At 43.3% G+C, this 16126-nt stretch overlaps 1 protein-coding gene across 4 annotated transcripts in view; it reads left to right on the top strand.

Annotated features, from left to right (window-relative positions):
• The window catches only part of GALNT11 (polypeptide N-acetylgalactosaminyltransferase 11), a 48004-nt gene extending 32487 nt beyond the window's left edge, over window positions 1-15517 (top strand). For all 4 annotated transcript variants that reach the window (XM_063416197.1, XM_063416207.1, XM_063416190.1 and 1 more), the window contains exons 9-12: window positions 2479-2697; window positions 5803-5907; window positions 12002-12139; window positions 14727-15517. In XM_063416197.1, coding sequence (XP_063272267.1) covers window positions 2479-2697; window positions 5803-5907; window positions 12002-12139; window positions 14727-14858 — 594 coding nt within the window. In that variant the 3' untranslated portion in view covers window positions 14859-15517. The remainder of the gene's footprint in view (window positions 1-2478; window positions 2698-5802; window positions 5908-12001; window positions 12140-14726) is intronic.
• The last annotated feature ends 609 nt before the right edge of the window (window positions 15518-16126 follow it).

Below are 16126 nucleotides of genomic sequence, written 5' to 3'. Positions count from 1 at the left end.
AGAACTGTGTCACGGTGAGATGTGTTATGCCTCTGATGGGGTTTTCTTTCTGTAGTCTGAACTCCTAATGTTAGTTCTGAGAGGAATTCCTAAATTGTGTAGAATTGTCATTTGGCTTTTGAATACTCAAGTCTCCTCCTTGTTACTTTACTGCCTGCAGGAGATTGAGTTTTATGCCTTTTTAGTGAAGTAAAATATGATGGATGAGTTTTTGGGAGCTCGACATTGCTTTGTGTCTAAATGAGTATTACATGGCAGCTGTGTACTGTGCCTTCAGGTAGTTTCCATGTTGGTGAGACAGGGATTTTTTTTTTGGCTACTTGTTTGCTTTCTGTTTTAATTAGCAATCTGCTTCTTAGTCTCTCTTGCCCTGGAAGATCAGGATTAATGTCTGCATTCAAGGGCAAATGTATTCCTTTCTTTTCTTCAGATCTTGATACTGATGCTTTTAAGCATAGATCAGATGTTTCTGAGTCCCTCATCTCTGAGATCCTTAATGACATTTTGCCCTCTGAGACCAGAGGATTTGCTGTGTGCTCAGCTCCTGTGATCCCTACAATTTCTATACAAGATATATTTTATTAATTTTATATTCTTTAGAGGTTTATGTTTCATTCCCCATCCTTTGTCTTGATCTTCAGTTTGAGGAACCTATTAGAGGCCATTAATTTTTATCTCCATTTCCATCTCTGTAAGGCTTTGGTAGTTCTGATCTATCACTTTCCCTTTTGCTGATGTCTGGGCAGTTGTTTTGTGATTAATGATGGCTTTCTCTGAAGCTTGGACTTGATTTTTGTTATAATTTCCAGCTGAACTGCTTTATCCAGCAAGCACTTGAACTGCTGATTGTAGCAGTCTCTTATCACAGATTTGTGTCCAGAACTTTTCCAGCTGTTTCTGGTCTGATTCTCTGATAGCTGCCAGAGAATGTATGGAAGACAAGCTTGGATATATTTTTATTTTTATAAGAATAATGCAAATATTTAGGGCCAATATAATTTACCAAAGCAATCTAACAATGCACAGTACAAAGATAAGACTTAAAGGAGTAAATATCAGTATTTAATAAATGAAATGGCATAAGGGAAATGATTCAGCAAAATTTTCATCACTGTCAAGAGCAAAATGCAAAAGTGTAAGTTCATGTATACAGTGGTAATAAATAACACATGAAAGGTCAGATACCAACATTTGAACTTCAGCCAGGAAAGAAGAAATTGGAATAGCAGAGCTACTTTTTGAAGCAGCCCAGATTGTGATATCGAGTCTCTCTCCAAACTTCCTTAGAGCTGGCCAACAGTCCAATGTACAGCAAATACACACTTCCCCTTCCTCTGCTGTTAAAATAGCAGTGAGACATCAAACACATCCAAATGCTCAAGGATATGATAAAGAGAGATGTGAGACTTGTCCAGAGGTGATGCTGTCATCTGAATATCAGACAGCAGGAAATAATTGAAAACTATCAGAACCACATCATGGTGGGTGGATTCCAGATGTCCCCTAGAGATGAATCCAGCAAAACACCAGAGTTCAGTGCCCTGAAAATTGAATTCTAAGTGGTACCTAGTAAACAAATTAATGTGCAAATACAATGCCTTTTCTGTGGGCTCTGTAAATCTACCTGGAATTAAATGCTAAAAGGGGATTTTTTCCTAGTTGTAGCACTAGTATTCATGCCATGTCGTACATTCATGAGTTCCTGTTTGTCCCCATTGTCTCTGCATGGGAGTCAAGCAGCACATGAGATTGGGCTGGAATCTTAATCTGTCTTCACCTGACCTGTAAGATTCTGAGCATCATCATAAAATAGAATGAAAAAAATTACGTTGTGGGAGCTTTTTTGGAGATGATGCAGATGAATGGAGAGAACTGGGCTTCCCAGAAAGCCCAGGAGACAGTTCTGATTATTCACATGAATAAGGTGTGGTTCTGCTGTACTTTATGATGTTAGTCCCATTTATAGGTCTGTTCTGGAATGGTTTTACCCTAATCATTTGTAAAGTTGGAAGGCTGGAAACTGTGCAAGACAAAACACACTGGAATCCCACAACAATGAAAACAATCAAAATAATTTCAAGAAATTTTTGTCAGGTGAGGCTGTTAATGATATGTGCATCTGATTTTTACTTACTGATTTTAGGATGCCTGTATTGCAAATTGAATAAAGTCGGGCTGATTTGTTTCTTCCCCAGGTTGGCATCTAAAAATGATCAGCAAATTTGTACCCAAGAATTATCTTCATCAAAAACTCCCCTCACTTAGAAAGATTAGCTCAGAGTTAGGCAAGATTAAATCTCAATTTCTGTGACAAGCCAAGCATTGCCATTTCCTATTGCCAGTTTCCAACCTACTGGTTGAAAGCACTATAGTAAAATAAAATGAAATTGTGGGAGTTCTGGAAACAGGAAGAAAAATGGGAATCAGTAATCTGAAATTCTTCTCCCCTTTTCCCCAACCTGTTTCTCTTAAATACAGGAGCAGTATTTTGCTTTGAGACCTGAGTTGAGGATGAGGAGCTATGGAAATATCACCGACCGTGTAGAACTGAGGAAGAGATTGAACTGCAAGTCATTTAAGTGGTATTTAGATAACATCTATCCTGAGATGCAAATATCTGGGCCCAATGCCAAAGCTCCACAGCCAGTTTTTATTAATAGAGCACAGAAACGACCAAAAATAATCCAGCGTGGAAGGGTAAGAGAAACTTAAATATATGGAATTCTGGTGTGTTAATTATTATGAGACTTTTTTCTTAAAGATTTGCTCAAATACAACAAAAACCGTCTGTTTCCATAAGTTTTGCAGCAAGCTGTCTTGCAAGTAACAGGATTTTTGTCAGATCAGTTGCATTCTGATCAATATTTCAGGTCATCCTTAGACTAGATACTGTTCCATGAGGTTTTTTAGCTGGAAGTTCTGAGTTAGGAAGTTTTGCTGTCTTTAGAATGTGTTTTCATGGCTGTTGGTTTTGAAGATGGATTTGGATAGAGAGAGATTTGGCCTCAAATACTCATGCTCTGTTGGTTTATGATAAGAGGACAGTGTAATTAGTTTCCAAACTCATTGCTTTTACTGGGTGATTTTCTGCAAAGGTGAACATTTGCATCCGAGGCAGATGATGGCTTTTCTAGTCTTGGCTGTTAGCTAATAAGCGAAAAGTGAGTTTTTCTCTTTCTTTTTTTTCTTCAGAGTAGAAGTGAAGAGAAGTTTTTATGTGTATTCATGAAGGAAATCATGATTAAATTTATACCTTAGCTCTGACACCTTTGCTTATGAGTTTGTATGCAGGCAGAGACACTAGACAGTTGCATCTCTTCTTTCCAGGGTCAGATTCACTCGATGTGTGCTTTTTATACTTCCCAAAAATAATGGATAATTTCAAACCCAAGACAACTTTCTCAGTGTCTTCCCTGTGGAAGAGAATGCTCTGGAATAAACAGCTTCATGTGCACAGAGATTATGGATAGCAGGTTCCCTTTCAGCTCAATAGTTGGAAGCCTTTAGTAGTGATGTCCTCACAGGGAACACGGGCTGCAGTAGCTGCTGACAATTGCTGGTTCTGCAAGAAGTGAGTCAGGAGGAGCTGTGCTCATGAAGGACCTACTGACACCATTGGATTTTCTCCTTGGAAGCAGCTGTCTGGGAATCCTCAATTTGTGCTGTATTTTTATAGCAATATCCCCGCCAAGCTGTGAAGCTATGTGGTTTCCCTGAATAAAACTGATACAATGGGCTGATTCCCCTGGTTGCTGGATGCTGTTACTCCCCTAGTCAGACCTTTTTTTCTCCTTTTAAAAATGTCATAGCTTTCTGCTTTCATTCAGACAGAAATTTGAATGAGGAATTGTTGATGTTGGAGAGAGCTACTTGAGGGATCTGAATATCTCAGCAACCCTTAAGGTTAAATCTTCCTAGCAATTATTTACCACGGTTTAATTTTGAGAGAAACTTTGTGCACCCCTTAAGAAATGGGGAACAGAAGCAGAAAAATGCATTTCCTTGGCTTGGTTCTCTGGGGTTCAAGAATTATACCCAGCATTGTATGAGAGAGTCAGCTTTGGCTCTGATGGTTGTATAAACTATTTCCAGATGCCTGCAAGGAACAGAATGATCAGCCAATGTCACCACTGTGTGCCAGACTCTTTAGGATTTGGGAGGAATCGCTCCAAATCTCAGTTTATTCTCAAAAACTAATTGGGCCACAGATAAGTGGTGGTTTGACAGCTGGGAAGAAATGTAATGATCACAAATGGTTGCAGCTGTTACCAGTGTTAGCCAGTGCTGGCCATCATGGCCAATAAAAGAAAGGACAAAAATCATACAAAACTCATCTACTCTCTGGTTGAAAAGCCTTCTGTTGAGTGAGGAATGATGAAAATGAGATCTGTGCTAGATCTGGGGTGTGAGGAAATGTTACTTGGAATGTTTTGTGTGATTTGTTTTAAATGTGTGTGGGGAACAGGAGAAACATGGCGCACTCAAGGCGATTGTTGATGTGCCTTAGGACAGCTATTTCCAGAAATGGTGTTTAGTGAAAAATATTGTTTGGTATTTGTACTAATTGTTGCTATCATGTGACCGAGCAGTTTGTTCCTTTTATTACTGGAAGTGTATTTTGGTTTCTAAAAATTTGTAGAGTCAATAGCAGTGCCAAGACAGCTATAGATGTCTTCATAATAGAGTTCAGCTGGCTAGTTAATCAGCCTGGCCTGGAGTTCAGGACAGTAAATTCTTTTTTCCTCTACACTGAGCTCCAGATTGGAAATAAGTATTTTTAATGTGGGTGTCAGATCTGAGGCCCTGCCATCTCTCAGCTCATAGTGTGCAGGCAGTGTTTGCTGCCTGAAGAGCCTGATCCCCACCACGTCAGGGCAAAAAAAAATAATCAGGCTGAAAAGAAGTCATCTGCTGGCCAGCAGTTAGTTCAGAGCATGTGTGTAATTCAAAGCCAGAATCAGAGGTGTTTTGTCTCCCTGAGTGGGCGTACATCAAGATCTTAGTGATTTTTTGATTGTTGAAATAGAACAACCTAAACTTTGTACAGCAGAAAATGTCTTGAATGTCTCTTAGGGCATCATTGTTCAAATCAGGAGAGATTGCCAGCTTGCTGAGAGCTCCCTTGTTTGCTTTGATGATAGGTGCTTACAGTTCTGCATCACAGGACAGGCTTCTGACCTGAATTCAGTCCTCAGATACACCATTCTCCTAAATCAGACTAGGTAGGGCATTAGAGTAAAAATAGCATTTGGATGTTTGTAAAATGTAAAATGTTCTCTGATCCATCAGTAAAATACCATAGCTGATAACAGTGGCTTTTCAGTTATATAAATGCTCTTGAAAATCAATTTGCAAACAACATAAATCTCTGAAGTTGTTTTTATCTCAGTAATTCCTTCTCCTTTCTCAGGGAGGCAGTCCTGTTCCATGAAGAGAAGCTGTGGGAGGAGATTTATCTTTGAGCTAGACTGTAGTAAAATGCAGTTTATACAGTACAGTCAATGTTCCTGAGCAGAATTTGTGGGGCCTTAGACTTCCATGGAGACTGAAGAGGACAAAGAACCTTGACAGAGTAGAGTGAGCATGTGCTGAGCCAGGATGTGTGTACTGCACTTGTACCAGAGAGAAAAAGCTTGATCTAATTAGAAAGCAAATTGGAACTGTTTAATGCAGTTTTTTTTTTCTCCAAATTATCTGAAAAACAGAATGGTATTTTAAAAGGGAAGATTTTTTTAATTACTGGAAGTGCAGACTGAGGTTTTTTTGAGCACACTCTGACTATAAACTGTTTTCCTTTCATAGCTGTATCACCTCCAAACCAACAAATGCCTGGTTGCCCAGGGCCACCCAAGTCAGAAAGGAGGCCTGGTGGTGGTTCGGGAATGTGACTACAATGATCAGAACCAGGTAGGAGATTCCCAATTACATGGAATTCATGTCTTTAGAATGACCAATATGTTTTCCTGCTGGCAAAGTGCCCTGGTGTGACATCTCATCAGCAGACAGGCTGCTTACAGAGTCATTCAAACCACAGGGCTGGCCAGGGACACTCTGGAGCTCCTATTGATGCTGAGTGTTGGATGTTATAATCTCCTGTCTTTATAGCATCAATCTCTGTATATGCCCTAAAGTGGCTCCTGATGGGTTCATAATCCACTGATTGGCACTTGAGAATTTGTAGCAGCTCTTTCAGTTGGTTCCTCATACTGCATTTTAAAGCAGCCCTTTGCTGCCCTGCTGGTGTTTGTGTTCTGTACAGCCAGTCCTCTGCTGCTGGAGTGGCTGTAGTTTGGGATAAATGATTGATTTGTTGGTAAAAGGAATTCAGAAGATTCCTTGGCTACAGGTGAATTGCTGATCTGGGGATTAATTAGGGACAGATGTGAAAACATAATGAGAATTTTTGTGTCACTACAAAGCCTTTGCTGTTTCACTTCTTTCAGGTGACAGAAACTCAGGACTTGGATAAAAAGTCTCCAGGATAGAGAGATCTTCAGCTAATGCCATAAAGGCTTACATAGCTAAGAACTGCTCTGAGAACATTATGATTTAGGAGCCCATGGGACCCAATTCTAAGCTAGGTTGGATCTAGGAAAAGTCATCAAAGCCACAGACTAAATGGATTATGGGATGTAAAGCAGCATAGCTTTAGTAAAGGTGGGTTATTCTGGCCTAAGCTGATGCTCTATGACACAGGCAACAGTGTTCAGGGTATGGAGACTGCAGCAGTGGAAGCAGTTTGTGATATTTTTATGATATATCACAACCAAAATTTTGTGATCTATCACAACCAAAATTTGTGATAGTCCCAACCAAATGCTGTGTGCTTTGTCACCTAATGGGGCTCTCTGCCTCCTGCCTGTGGCCTCAGCAGCTGAGTGTGACAGAGGAAGACAGAGGGGTGTTTGCAGTTCTCTGGATAAGAGAGACACGTGGCCTTCAGGTCCAGTTGTCAAATAGGAACAAGTACAAGTACATCCTTGTACATCCTTGTACTTCACCTCTGGAGCACTAAGAAATCATCACTGTGACCCAATTGCGAGTTCCTGTGTTAAAGGTGGATTAATTAAAGCTGGAATGGGAATGGAGGTTTTCCTATTTGATCTATTCCATTAGCTGTAAGACAGTCAGCAAGTCTTGCTAATAAAGGGCTGTGTAGGTGTAATAGTGACTGATGGGCACCATCATCACCAAGGGACTGTACATTTGCAGTGCCAGAGCTGCACTGCTGCTTTCTGAGCTGTTCTGTCTTCGGGTGAGACAGCCTGGGCATGATGTTCACACAGTTTCTCATTGTGAAATGCCACGTGCCTGAAGGAGAAACTCTGTTGGTTTTCCAAATCAAAACTTTTTTTAATTTTTATTTTTAATCCAGGAGAACAAATTTCAGTTATCCCTTTGGTGCTGAGAAAGACAAATCTGTGCTCTGTTGATCTTTGGCTTCTTTTCTTGTGAATCTGGTTTACTAGTGATAAATTTAGCAATTAGTTCTCATAAAAAACCTGTTATTTCACAATAATTCTGTTCTCCAACCAAGTATGTCAACCAACACTGTTTTTCTGCTATTAGACTTACTTTGTTCTCCTAATAAATCCCGAGAGTGCATTCAGCCAACTTGGCTGTCATAACCTCTTAAACAATCTTGCTATAGATATGTGAGAACAATGTAGAGAAAGATGACACTTATTTAGCAGCTTCTGCTTATAAAAATAGCAAGAAACATCCTGACTATTGGAAGCCTTTAACCATTGTTTCACTCAACTTTTTGGCATTTTCAGCTGGTTTTGCTCTAGCATGATCTGTTTTATGCCTTTGTCTTAGAAAAAAAGCTTGTGTTTGGTCTGGTGAATGCATGTGAGAGCTGACCAGCCTCTCTAAAGTCATGGGACTGGCCTTAAAAGCAATTCTGTTTTGCCTTTGGCTTATGCTTGCTTTGTTTTCTCTAGCCTTCATGGCTGCTAAGGAATTTCAAATTCTCATTGAACTTGGGTTTTAAAAGAAATAGCAGGTATTCTGTAGCTTTCAGTTGTATCAGCATATTATGGACAGTCCTTTTCACTGTAGTTGGTTATCATTAAGTGGAGGTGAACATTTTCAAGCACATATCACTGTCCTGTTTTCTCAGGCTTGATATGACTGATATGACAGTTCATATTTTTGCTATAGAAAGAAAATAAGAAGAGAAGTGGTTCTCATATCTAGAAAATAGATTAAAAATTATATCTTTAAGTTATAATGAAAACTAGGATGCTCCATTAACTGTAATAGAAACAGTCTGGATTAATTCTGGGGACCAGACAGAAATTTAGGAATAAGTAACAAAATTTTGTTAGAAATAGCACAAGTGGAAGAGGTGATGGGATCTTATAGAACAAAGGTTTGAAGTGGCAGAAGAGGCATCTGTGCTCTGGACCTTGAAAAACATACTCAAGCACAGAACTTCAGAAAAGGTCTGTTAACATTCCTATAGCACTTAATAAATGTAAGACTGTGTCCTTTACCAGCTGTTCAAGACTCAGAAACTGCAGGGTTTTGCTCCCATGTGCAATTCTTCTGTAAGAGCTCTCTCCTTAAATCTCTAGATCATGGCTATTAGTTAGCTTTTCTGACACAGCACATGTCTGGAGTGAGCGTCAAGATGTGCAAATTCAGCCTTGCTGCTTTTCCATAAACTGTTGAAGGCACAGTTCTTTGGCCCCTCTAATATTTGTCATGAAGCATCAGTGGCACATGAGCTGTGGAGCAGAGGGCACGTATCTGCTTTGGAATGACCTCAGGAGGATGTTGGGTTTTCAGAGGAGCAACAGCTTCAAACAGTGATTACAGCTCACCAAACCTGGCTCGTGGTGATTGTCACTGCCTGCTTGGTGCTGTGATGCCATTGCTGTCCATGATAACAGGAGCTGAAGTATCTGCAGATGGATGTGATGGTGCAAATGGCTGGGCACGTCTCCTCCTCAGGGCTGAGGCAGCTTTTTTGTGCTCTTAAACTGAATTTTTGTCTTTTCCAAACTGACAGAATAATATAGCCATGCCAAGCTAAGCAACAGATTGTAACTGATGGAAGTACTGGAATACTCCATGGGTCATGGCAGGGATTTTCTTTCAGATAAAGGGCTGTTTCTGCAGTAGTTATTGTCTTGAATTTATTGAAAATTTTCAATGTGTTTCATTAGTACCAATGAAATTTGCAGATCAGAATAAAAAGTCTATCTACAAAGCTTTGCCAGTTGGCCAGCCATGCCTTTTGCTGCACTCCACTGATCTCTGAAAGCTAAAGGGTAGGCAGAGGTTTGCTGGCTTATTTAATATCATTTTGAAATTCAGGAGAAGGCTGTGGGATTTGTCTGAGTCACATGGATGAAGGAAAGTCCTGAAAGTACAAAAGTCCTAGGAAGCCTCAGTCTTAAATCTGTAAATAGCCTAAACTACATTTTGAGGGGTCTGAATTAAACATCCATTTCTTCCTAAGCTGCACCTGTGTAAAAAAAGTTTAGATTACCAGAGCTCATACTTTGGACCTCCTCCCATTTATTTTGTCCACTAGATCTACTGTAACACATGCTGTGCACCTGATTGAAGGTGTCCATGCACCTTTCATGAACCTGTTGCCTGTGCTGAGAGGCAGGGAGAAAAAGCTGCTAAAAGGAGGCCAGTCCTACAGCATTCACCAAATTAAGTATTTTATTTAACTACAACTATGATAAATTTCATTATGGGGAGTGGATTTTTCCATAACATCTGCCATTTAGGTTTTATTTGAAAACAGAAATGATCCATTATACTCTGGGTGCACCACATTGGTTTTGTTTGACACCAGTGGAGATGGCCAGTAGCTTTCCCTGGACCTTTGGAGCAGATCATTGCCATGAGTTTCTGGTGGACAGCAATTAAAAATGCTACTTCCCTGAGTGTGAGAACTGGACCAAATCCCAGTTTTAGAAACCAAAGTCTTCACAGTGATGCTCTCCTAACTCTGCTAGTTTGGAAGTGCCTGCAGGTTGAAAATATCCTGCACCTCTGTTGCCTCTGTTTTTTTAAATAAATTAGATTTTTTTAATGGTTCAGTTTGTTTTTGTTTTGTTTTTTAATACATAGGAGGATAAAATAAGAGAGCTCTCAGAAATGAGACATAAATCCTGGGAAGGCACCTTTCTGATTATAGACTTCGGATACTGTGCTGCTTGCCAGGAGTTTATTTCCTTTATGAGGCTGTTGCTCCTGATAGTCTTTAGCAACAAGAGCTGAACATTATCCTTTCAGTCTTCAGCAGAAAATTAGTTAATAATTTTTGGAATATTCTAAGGCTTGCAGTTGTAACAAAGAAACCTCATGGGGTGGCTTTGCTTTCCTGGTGCTTGAATCTGTTAATAATCTGCAAATTCATAGTGATACTCTAATCTGGATGGAACCAAATTTAGGCCTATTTTTCCTCTTTCCTTTGTTTCCTACACTAATCACATAATTGGTTTGAAATTAATTTTGGCTGTCTTGTGTAAGCCTTTTTGGAGAAGTATCACACTGGATTTAACCACTGTCTTGTGTTCTTTGCCATTACTCAGTTTTTGATTGAAGATCTGTCCCCTGTGTCACTGCAGTCTCCTCTCTCCATTCTTACCAGTCCATCTCTTGTTTGGCTTTGGCTCCACCATTATTCTTCCAATAGTAATTCACTCTGGCAAGTCCTGCCATTTCTCCATTCTCTCCTCCCTGTTTATTCTTGCCATGCTTTCTATTTCATGACAGGGTTTAAGCAGAAAAGAGTATTTTAGAAGGCACAAAATGCCTGAGGTTGGGACAAATTTTAATGTGATCCCTGCATCCCTTCCAAGGAGGCCTTCCTTGTGTTGTAGTAGTCACTGTGATAATGAGCTGTGTGCTTTCCAGTCGTGCTGTCCAACTGAGGCTGTGGCCCAAATCCCAGCACCCTCCAGAAGGCTGGGATTAGTTTCATAGGCCAAAAAAAGAGACAAATCAAAATTTACGTGCCTGACTTTTCTGCCTGGAGTTTGATATTCCATACTCTGACTGTGAAACTCTTGCAGACTTAATGGGGAAAAAGAATACACAGTGGGCATGGCAAGTGCAGCACTGAGCTGTGAGAAATGGGAACAGGGCTGGAACAGGGCACACCACAAGAACTTTGTGTATCTGTAGGCACTTCAGGGACAGGTATCAGGGGCTCAGTTCCTCTTGTTCTCAGGCTCACAAGTCAGGGGGAAGGGAGTTGCCTTGCTCAACATCCCCAGGGGCTGGGAAGTGCTTTCCAGCTGCCCTGTGAGTGCCAGGGCTCCAGTGTGCATTTGGAATAGCTGTCAATGTATGTTGGGCCAAATGGTCCCAGGTCTTCCCTGCACTGCAGGGCTACAGTTTCCATTTACTTTCTTCTCTTTTCTTCTACCCCTCTGTAACCCAGAATATTTTGAGGTGTACATCCTCAAGTTTCTTAATTTCTTTGCTTTCTGGCTTGGGATTTAGAGTCTCCTGTTGGTTATGAGAGCTCCAGGTCTCTGCAGGCCTGAAGGAGCTAAACAAGCGAGGGAGAATCAGCAGCTGGACCAGGCTGCTGTTCCTGCTTCCCTGAACATCCAGCTGTGCCTGAGGAATGAACGGCAGAAACTGAAGGTGCCTGACACTATTCTGTGTGAATAAAGAATAAAAATACTTACTCTGCTCAAGCAGCATGTGGGAGAGGACAGACTGACAGCTTGAGTGTGTCCTTGCTGCTTGTTGGGGCTGAGTGGTTTTGAGTGTGGTCACAGAGAAACTCTTTGGTCATTTAAATTCAGGAACTCAATTGCAGTTGAAGCTGCAAATCTGAACCAGTGCATTCCTGCTTCGGGCAGGTGGGCCCCAGGGAAGGGGCTGCCTTCAGTTCTCACCACTCACTGCAAGGCCCATCTCTGACGTCCAGATGTTGAAGCATCTCCTCTGTAGGTGAACAAAAGATTCAAGGAAACTGCCCTGAAACATTGCAATAAACGTCTTTCTTCTCTGCCAGGTCTGGATTTACAATGAGGATCACGAGCTGATTTTAAACAATCTTCTTTGCTTGGACGTTTCGGAAACGCGCTCCTCCGACCCCCCTCGCCTCATGAAGTGCCACGGCTCTGGTGGCTCTCAGCAGTGGACATTTGGGGTGAGTGGAGAGCTGGCATGTGGCACATTGCTTGTCACCAATGTCTCAGTCAGGGACAGCAGCACTAACAGGACATCAGGGTTGAGTTTAATTGTGACTAAGCCTCAGATGTACTGAGGCAGCTGCACTGTACCAGGCCCAGCCCATGGCTCAAGCAGCCTGTACAGAAGTTGCACAGGCTTTGATGGCTGCAGTTCAGTCTTAATAAGGCTTTTGCTGAGCTCTGGGACATGCGGGCCCTTTGCAACATAGAAAGGTTTCTGCAGCTCCACTGAGCCTTTCTTCTGCCAGCCACAGCCACCCACAGCACTGTGGCTCATCTGGGATATGCCAGAGAGAACAAAATCCATCCCAGAGCTTTCTTGTGTTGTGTTTGCAGGCCTGGGAGACAGGAGGAGTCCATGTGGTGATTCCTGCTTAGTGCTTGAAGAAGCACAGGGCAGAGCAGTTGGTTCTGCCCTGTAATTGATCTTGTTAGTTTAATTGTTAAAGCCTGGAGTGGCCAATTCCACAAAACTGAGTTCTGCTCACACACGGAATTTGTCTCCTGGGTATTCACTCAGAGGCTGCCTCTCACATGCCCTCAGCCTAGCACAGAGTCTGTAGCACCAACAGGGTTGAACAAAGGGAGGGAGAGAGAGCCCTGCCAGCACAGCCAGTGGTGCTCCCAGCACAGCCTGTCTCAGGCTCACACCACGCTGCTGCTGGCAGCTCCAGTTCCCAAGGGGAGTCCCACGAGTCCTGTTGCAGCCCAGGATGTGTGGAGATACAGAGGCAAACACCGTGTGAGCCCTGGGCTGTGTGTGCCTGACCCTTGCACAGCACTGCCACAGCTGCAGTGGGAATAGCGAGCTGAACAGTTCTGCTGAGCACAGGTTATCGAAGATCCTGCAGCTTTTGCAGTGTTTGCACTGCAGATCCTGCAGTGTCTGCAGGCAGGGATTTTACAGGAGTGAGGGAATGGCCACTGGGTGCCTGTGGCTGTTGGTGGTGCCTGTGGCAGGGGTGGAGAATCTGCACTTCATGTGTGACATGTGGGCTTTGAGCTGCTGTGGCCACTGTGGGTGTGGGAGGTGGATCACAGGGTCACACTGGTGCTCATCAGTGATCCACAAGGAAAGAGAGTCAGTCAAATACTAGGATTGATTAGGAAGGGAATAGAAGCTGAAGCAGGAAAATGTCAGCACACCATGGCACTTTGTACTGCATGTGCTGGTCCCCTCCTCTCAGAAAGGCTTAGTTGGGGCTGAAGAAGGCTCAGAGACGTATGGAAAGGCAAATGGAAGGTGTGGGGCACCTTTCCCATAAGGAATATTAGAGCTGGCTGGGACCCATTAGGTCAAGTCTTTTGGAACAAGGGGAAATCCATTGTGTGAGTCATTGATACAGGGAAATACCAACTGTGCACTCTCAGATGTTGTACAAGACTTGGATTGGGGGGTTGTTTTGGAGGAGTGTTGTGTTTTCTTACCACATCCTCCTGCTTTGCTTTGCTTTGCTGGTTGTGGCCATAAGCAGTGACAGAGTCTGGCCTGGCTGTTCTCCTGTACCTGCTCCCTCTGTGCAGAGGAGGAGGTGGCTGCCCCTGGGAGCTGCTGGGGCTGTGCAGAGAGCCCTTTCCAGACAGCTGCAACAGGCTGTTAGTACAGGAGATGGCACAGTCCTCTAAAGGTCATAAAAGAACAGGATCTGTTTCCTTGTCCCTCTTGGGGACAAGGGACAAGGTTTGGCCTTGCCCTGGCTGTGGGCTCCCACTGTGCACCAGGCCTGTCACGACGTGTGGCAGCTCCCAGCGTGTGGGTGCTGGGAGCAGTGGCACTGCTAAGGCAGGGTCAGGTGCACAACAGGGACCTCTGTTGAGCCTGGAGGAGAGAGGGCTCCAGGGAGACCTTAAAGCATCCTTGCAGTGCCTTAAGGGGGGCTACAGGAAAGCTGTAGGCTACAGGAGAGGGACTTTTTGCAAGAGCATGGAGTGATAAGACAAGGGGGGAATGGCTTTAAACTGACAGAGGGCAAGTTCAAGTTAGAGATTAGAAAGAAATTCTTGGCTGTGAGGGTAGTGTGATGCTGGGACAGGTTGCTCAGAGAAGTTGTGGATGCCCCATCCCTAGAAATGTTCATGGCAAAGTTGTTTGGGGTTTGGAGCAACCCGGTCTAGTGGAAGGTGTCCCTGCCCACAGGAGGAGAGTTTGACCTAAATCATCTTTAAGGTCCCTCCTAACTCAAACCATTCTAGGATTCAATGACCTGTCTGTGCCCACAACAGCCTTGTGGGCTCTGTCTTTGCTGAATGCTGGGGAATGGGCTTGATCATCTCTCCACCTCATTAAAAAACTGTGGTATAAACAAAACCCCAACTGGGGGCCTGTGAGGACACAAGAGCCTTTGTTTCAAAGTCTGGATGTGGTTATGGGGTGTGCTGTACTCCAGTGCTGCTGTGGGTCTGGTGTGTCAGGGAGGCTGCTGAAAGGCCCATCTGTCAGGAAGGAGCATCCCCTCTCCTTGGGCATCACTTTCAGTTCCAGTCTGACAATGGAGAACAGAAGTTGTAGCAAATAAATCCCATCTGTCTTTCTGTCTGCTCCAGAAGAACAACCGCCTGTACCAGGTCTCGGTGGGGCAGTGCCTGAAGGTGGTGGATCCACTGAGCCACAAGGGCTACGTGACCGTGGCCATCTGCGACGGGTCCCTTCCGCAGCAGTGGCACTTCGAGAGCTGAGGCTGCCCGCAGGTGGCTGAGGAGAGCTCAGCTGAGCCCTGGTTCCCCTCCAGCCACCAGCTGAAGTCACTCTGGAGGGTTTTGTGCGGAGCCCTTGGCTGCTACACCGGGCACAGCCACGGAAGGACCTGCTGGAAATGCCCTGCCCTGAGGAGCTGAGCAAGGGAAGGCCCAGGTGGTCACTGCTCCCTGGTCACACACTGAGAGCAGCAGCCCCACTGCACGAAGAAGTGAAATTTAGCATTGCTTCCTCGGATCATCCTGGAGTATTGGACTGGTTTTAAGTAAGAGAAATCATTAGAGCAATGTAATTTAAATGGTGAGATTTCAGCTTTGTGGATCTTCTAAATGACAATGACAGGAAGGAGTCCTTGACTATTTCATGTGCAGTATCTCAATAATTTACATTTCTAGTATGGGTTTACTGGCCAAAATTATTTTACTTTTTCTGGAAAATATTTTTATTTCCTTTCATCTTCTGATAATTGTCATTTGTAATATTTAAATTTCGTTCTTTTAATTTTAGGACATTTCATGTAGTTTAAGTTCTTTGCTGTCATTCGTCACCTCATATTTAAAACAAAGTAACTATTGCAAAGTCTATTTTGATGACTCATGACAGTAGCTGCATTTAAAATAAAATATCATTTTTTTATTAATTTGTATGGGCTTTACTCTTTGTAGCTGTTGGACCAGAAAGCACCAGCTTAGACATGGATGCAAACTTTGTTTTCACTCCCTCTCTCCCTTCCTCCCATCTTGGAAGGCTTGACAGATAATTTCTGAATTTTTTTCCTCCACTTCTCTGTTTTCATTTATTTTACTATTTCTTTGACTTCCTGCCTCAGCTTTTTCAGCGTGTGGAAGCTCCTGCAGAAGAGAAGAGCTGCTCTTACCCAGGGTGTTTTTTCTTAGCACCATTGCTGCCCTTGTTTCCCACTGCAGCGAGCGCCTTCCCTGGGAACGCTCGGTTCGGATCTCCAAGTGCCAGGACAGCCTTGCCCTTCCCCTTGGGCAGCACAGACATTCTCCAACTGCACAAATACTCCAGCATCTCTTACTGACCCTTTGGGCAGCGTGGAGTAAATAATGACAATGCTGCAGTAACAACAGAGCCACATCTTTCTGCAGAGAGGAGATCCGCGTGTGCCGGACTCTGTTTGGTCCTTCAGCACCCAGGAGGAGAAAAGCAGGAGGATCCAAAGAGCAGGTAAGAGTGGCCTGGCCACAGGGCAGCTGCTGTGCCTCCTCCACTAGTCCTGGAGGGA

The sequence above is a fragment of the Prinia subflava genome, chromosome 1, assembly GCF_021018805.1.
Source record: "Prinia subflava isolate CZ2003 ecotype Zambia chromosome 1, Cam_Psub_1.2, whole genome shotgun sequence".
NCBI classification, from domain to species: domain Eukaryota; kingdom Metazoa; phylum Chordata; class Aves; order Passeriformes; family Cisticolidae; genus Prinia; species Prinia subflava.
The sequence above is the reverse complement of the archived record's forward strand: the minus strand, read 5'-3'. Positions and strand labels throughout refer to the sequence as shown.